General features: G+C 40.0%; 1 protein-coding gene across 1 annotated transcript in view; it reads left to right on the top strand.

Annotated features, from left to right (window-relative positions):
- LOC116938467 (uncharacterized) overlaps nt 1-5,291 on the top strand; it is a 56,516-nt gene extending 51,225 nt beyond the window's left edge. The window contains exon 5 of the mRNA XM_076055365.1: nt 4,591-5,291. Coding sequence (XP_075911480.1) covers nt 4,591-4,684 — 94 coding nt within the window. The 3' untranslated portion in view covers nt 4,685-5,291. The remainder of the gene's footprint in view (nt 1-4,590) is intronic.
- Nucleotides 5,292-5,569: the final 278 nt, after the last annotated feature.

Genomic DNA, 5,569 nt, shown 5'->3' with positions numbered 1-5,569 from the left:
TGATGATGATGATGATACTACTACTGATGATGATGATACTACTACTGATGATGATAATGATACTACTACTGATGATGTTGGTACTACTGATACTACTACTGATGATGATGATACTACTACTACTGATGATGATGATACTACTACTGATGGTACTACTACTGATGGTACTACTGATACTATTGATACTATTGATGTTACTACTACTGATGGTACTACTGATACTATTGATACTATTGATGGTACTACTACTGATGGTACTACTGATACTATTGGTACTACTGATGGTACTACTACTGATGGTACTACTGATACTGTTGATACTACTGATGGTACTACTACTGATGGTACTACTGATACTATTGGTACTACTGATGGTACTACTACTGATGGTACTACTGATACTATTGATTCTACTGATGGTACTACTACGGATGATGATACTACTACTGATGATGATGGTACAACTACTGATGATGATGATACTACTACTGATGATGATGATACTACTATTGATGATGATACTACTACTGATGATGATGATACTACTACTGATGATGATGATACTACTACTGATGATGATACTACTACTGATGATGATGATACTACTACTGATGATGATGATACTACTACTGATGATGATGATGCTACTGCTACTGATGATGATACTACTGATGATGATGATACTACTACTGATGATGATGATACTACTACTGATGATGATGATACTACTACTGATGATGATGGTGATACTACTACTGATGGTGATGATGATACTACTGATGATGATGATGATACTACTACTGATGATGATGATACTACTACTGATGATGATGGTGATACTACTACTGATGGTGATGATGATACTACTGATGATGATGATGATACTACTACTGATGATGATGATACTACTACTGATGATGATACTACTATTGATGGTACTACTAATGATGGTACTACTGATACTATTGATACTACTGATGGTACTACTACTGATGGTACTACTGATACTATTGATACTACTGATGGTACTACTACTGATGGTACTATTAATAATCCTACTGTGCTCTGTGTTTAGGGGACGATATGGTACTACTACTGATACTACTAGTGATCCTACTGATGGTACTACTACTGTCCTCTGTGTTTAGGGGACGATATGGTACTACTACTGATACTACTAATAATCCTACTGATGATACTACCAGTGATCCTACTGTGCTCTTTGTTTAGGGGAGGATATGGTACTACTACTGATGGTATTGATACTACTGATGGTACTACTAATAATCCTACTGTGCTCTGTGTTTAGGGGACGATATGGTACTACTACTGATGGTGATGTTGATGATGATACTACTGATGGTACTACTAGTGATACTACTACTGATACTACTAATAATCCTACTGATGATACTACTAATAATCCTACTGTGCTCTGTGTTTAGGGGACGATATGGTACTACTAGTGATGGTACTACTACTGATGGTGATGTTGATGATGATACTACTACTGATACTACTAGTGATACTACTGATGGTACTACTAATAATCCTACTGATGATACTACTACTGGTGATGATGATGATGATGATACTACTACTGATGATGATGATGTTGGTGATGATACTACTGATGGTACTACTACTGATGGTACTACTACTGATGGTACTACTAATAATCCTACTGATGATACTACTAATAATCCTACTAGTGATCCTACTAATAATCCTACTGTGCTTTGTGTTTAGGGGACGATATGGTACTACTAGTGATGGTACTACTACTGATGGTGATGTTGATGATGATACTACTACTGATACTACTAGTGATACTACTGATGGTACTACTAATAATCCTACTGATGATACTACTACTGGTGATGATGATGATGATACTACTACTGATGATGATGATGTTGATGATGATACTACTGATGGTACTACTACTGATGGTACTACTACTACTGATGGTACTACTAATAATCCTACTAGTGATACTACTAATATTCCTACTGTACTCTGTGTTTAGGGGACGATATGGAACTACTAGTGATGATGTTGATACTACTACTAGTGATGATGTTGATACTACTACTAGTATGATGTTGATACTACTACTGATGATGATGTTGATGATGATACTACTGATGGTACTACTACTGATGGTACTACTAATAATCCTACTAGTGATACTACTAATAATCCTACTAGTGATCCTACTAATAATCCTACTGTGCTCTGTGTTTAGGGGACGATATGGAACTACTACTGATGGTGATGTTGATGATGATACTACTACTGATACTACTACTGATACTACTAATAATCCTACTGTGCTCTGTGTTTAGGGGACGATATGGAACTACTACTGATGGTACTACTACTGATGGTGATGTTGATGATGATACTACTACTGATACTACTACTGATACTACTAATAATCCTACTAATAATCCTACTGTGCTCTGTGTTTAGGGGACGATATGGAACTACTACTGATGGTGATGTTGATGATGATACTACTACTGATACTACTAATAATCCTACTAATAATCCTACTGTGCTCTGTGTTTAGGGGACGATATGGAACTACTACTGATGGTACTACTACTGATGGTGATGTTGATGATGATACTACTACTGATACTACTACTGATACTACTAATAATCCTACTAATAATCCTACTGTGCTCTGTGTTTAGGGGACGATATGGAACTACTACTGATGGTGATGTTGATGATGATACTACTACTGATACTACTAATAATCCTACTAATAATCCTACTGTGCTCTGTGTTTAGGGGACGATATGGAACTACTACTGATGGTACTACTACTGATGGTGATGTTGATGATGATACTACTACTGATACTACTACTGATACTACTAATAATCCTACTAATAATCCTACTGTGCTCTGTGTTTAGGGGACGATATGGAACTACTACTGATGGTGATGTTGATGATGATACTACTACTGATACTACTAATAATCCTACTAATAATCCTACTGTGCTCTGTGTTTAGGGGACGCTATGGAACTACTACTGATGGTACTACTACTGATGGTGATGTTGATGATGATACTACTAGTGATACTACTAATAATCCTACTAATAATCCTACTGTGCTCTGTGTTTAGGGGACGCTATGGAACTACTACTGATGGTACTACTACTGATGGTGATGTTGATGATGATACTACTACTGATACTACTGATACTACTAATAATCCTACTAATAATCCTACTGTGCTCTGTGTTTAGGGGACGCTATGGAACTACTACTGATGGTACTACTACTGATGGTGATGTTGATGATGATACTACTACTGATACTACTACTGATACTACTAATAATCCTACTAATAATCCTACTGTGCTCTGTGTTTAGGGGACGCTATGGAACTACTACTGATGGTACTACTACTGATGGTGATGTTGATGATGATACTACTACTGATACTACTACTGATACTACTAATAATCCTACTAATAATCCTACTGTGCTCTGTGTTTAGGGGACGATATGGAACTTCTACTGATGGTACTACTACTGATGGTGATGTTGATGATGATACTACTAGTGATACTACTAATAATCCTACTAATAATCCTACTGTGCTCTGTGTTTAGGGGACGCTATGGAACTACTACTGATGGTGATGTTGATGATGATACTACTACTGATACTACTAGTGATACTACTAATAATCCTACTAATAATCCTACTGTGCTCTGTGTTTAGGGGACGCTATGGAACTACTACTGATGGTACTACTACTGATGGTGATGTTGATGATGATACTACTAGTGATACTACTAATAATCCTACTAATAATCCTACTGTGCTCTGTGTTTAGGGGACGCTATGGAACTACTACTGATGGTACTACTACTGATGGTGATGTTGATGATGGTACTACTAGTGATACTACTACTGATACTACTAATAATCCTACTAATAATCCTACTGTGCTCTGTGTTTAGGGGACGCTATGGAACTACTACTGATGGTACTACTACTGATGGTGATGTTGATGATGATACTACTAGTGATACTACTAGTGATACTACTAATAATCCTACTAATAATCCTACTGTGCTCTGTGTTTAGGGGACGATATGGAACTTCTACTGATGGTACTACTACTGATGGTGATGTTGATGATGATACTACTAGTGATACTACTACTGATACTACTAATAATCCTACTGTGCTCTGTGTTTAGGGGACACTATGGAACTACTACTGATGGTACTACTACTGATGGTGATGTTGATGATGATACTACTAGTGATACTACTAATAATCCTACTAATAATCCTACTGTGCTCTGTGTTTAGGGGACGATATGGAACTACTACTGATGGTACTACTACTGATGGTGATGTTGATGATGATACTACTACTGATACTACTAATAATCCTACTAATAATCCTACTGTGCTCTGTGTTTAGGGGACGCTATGGAACTACTACTGATGGTACTACTACTGATGGTGATGTTGATGATGATACTACTACTGATACTACTACTGATACTACTAATAATCCTACTAATAATCCTACTGTGCTCTGTGTTTAGGGGACGCTATGGAACTCTTCACGAGGAGGAGGACGGCGATGAGAGAAGTCGACTCCACAACCACAACAACCCCGTCTATGACGACACAGCCTAGACACCACGTGGTCACACACACCACGTGGTCACACACACCACGTGGTCTATAACGACACAGCCTAGACTCCACAACCACAACAACCCCGTCTATGACGACACAGCCTAGACACCACGTGGTCACACACACCACGTGGTCACACACACCACGTGGTCTATAACGACACAGCCTAGACTCCACAACCACAACAACCCCGTCTATGACGACACAGCCTAGACACCACGTGGTCTATGACGACACAGCCTAGACACCACGTGGTCACACACACCACGTGGTCTATGACGACACAGCCTAGACACCACGTGGTCTATGACGACACAGCCTAGACTCCACAACCACAACAACCCCGTCTATGACGACACAGCCTAGACACCACGTGGTCTATGACGACACAGCCTAGACACCACGTGGTCACACACACCACGTGGTCTATGACGACACAGCCTAGACACCACGTGGTCTATGACGACACAGCCTAGACACCACGTGGTCACACACACCACGTGGTCACACACCACGTGGTCACACACCACGTGGTCACACACACCACGTGGTCTATGACGACACAGCCTAGACTCCACAACCACAACAACCCCGTCTATGACGACACAGCCGAGACACCACGTGGTCTATGACGACACAGCCTAGACACCACGTGGTCTATGACGACACAGCCTAGACACCACGTGGTCTATGACGACACAGCCTAGACACCACGTGGTCACACACACCACGTGGTCTATGACGACACAGCCTAGACACCACGTGGTCTATGACGACACAGCCTAGACACCACGTGGTCTATGACGACACAGCGTAGACACCACGTGGTCACACACACCACGTGGTCTATAACGACACAGCCTAGACTCCACAACCACAACA

Source organism: Petromyzon marinus, chromosome 71 (genome assembly GCF_048934315.1).
Source record: "Petromyzon marinus isolate PM22_M1 ecotype Great Lakes invasive population chromosome 71, UKy_Petmar_22M1.pri1.0, whole genome shotgun sequence".
In the NCBI taxonomy this organism is placed as follows: Eukaryota; Metazoa; Chordata; class Hyperoartia; order Petromyzontiformes; family Petromyzontidae; genus Petromyzon; species Petromyzon marinus.
The sequence above is the reverse complement of the archived record's forward strand: the minus strand, read 5'-3'. Positions and strand labels throughout refer to the sequence as shown.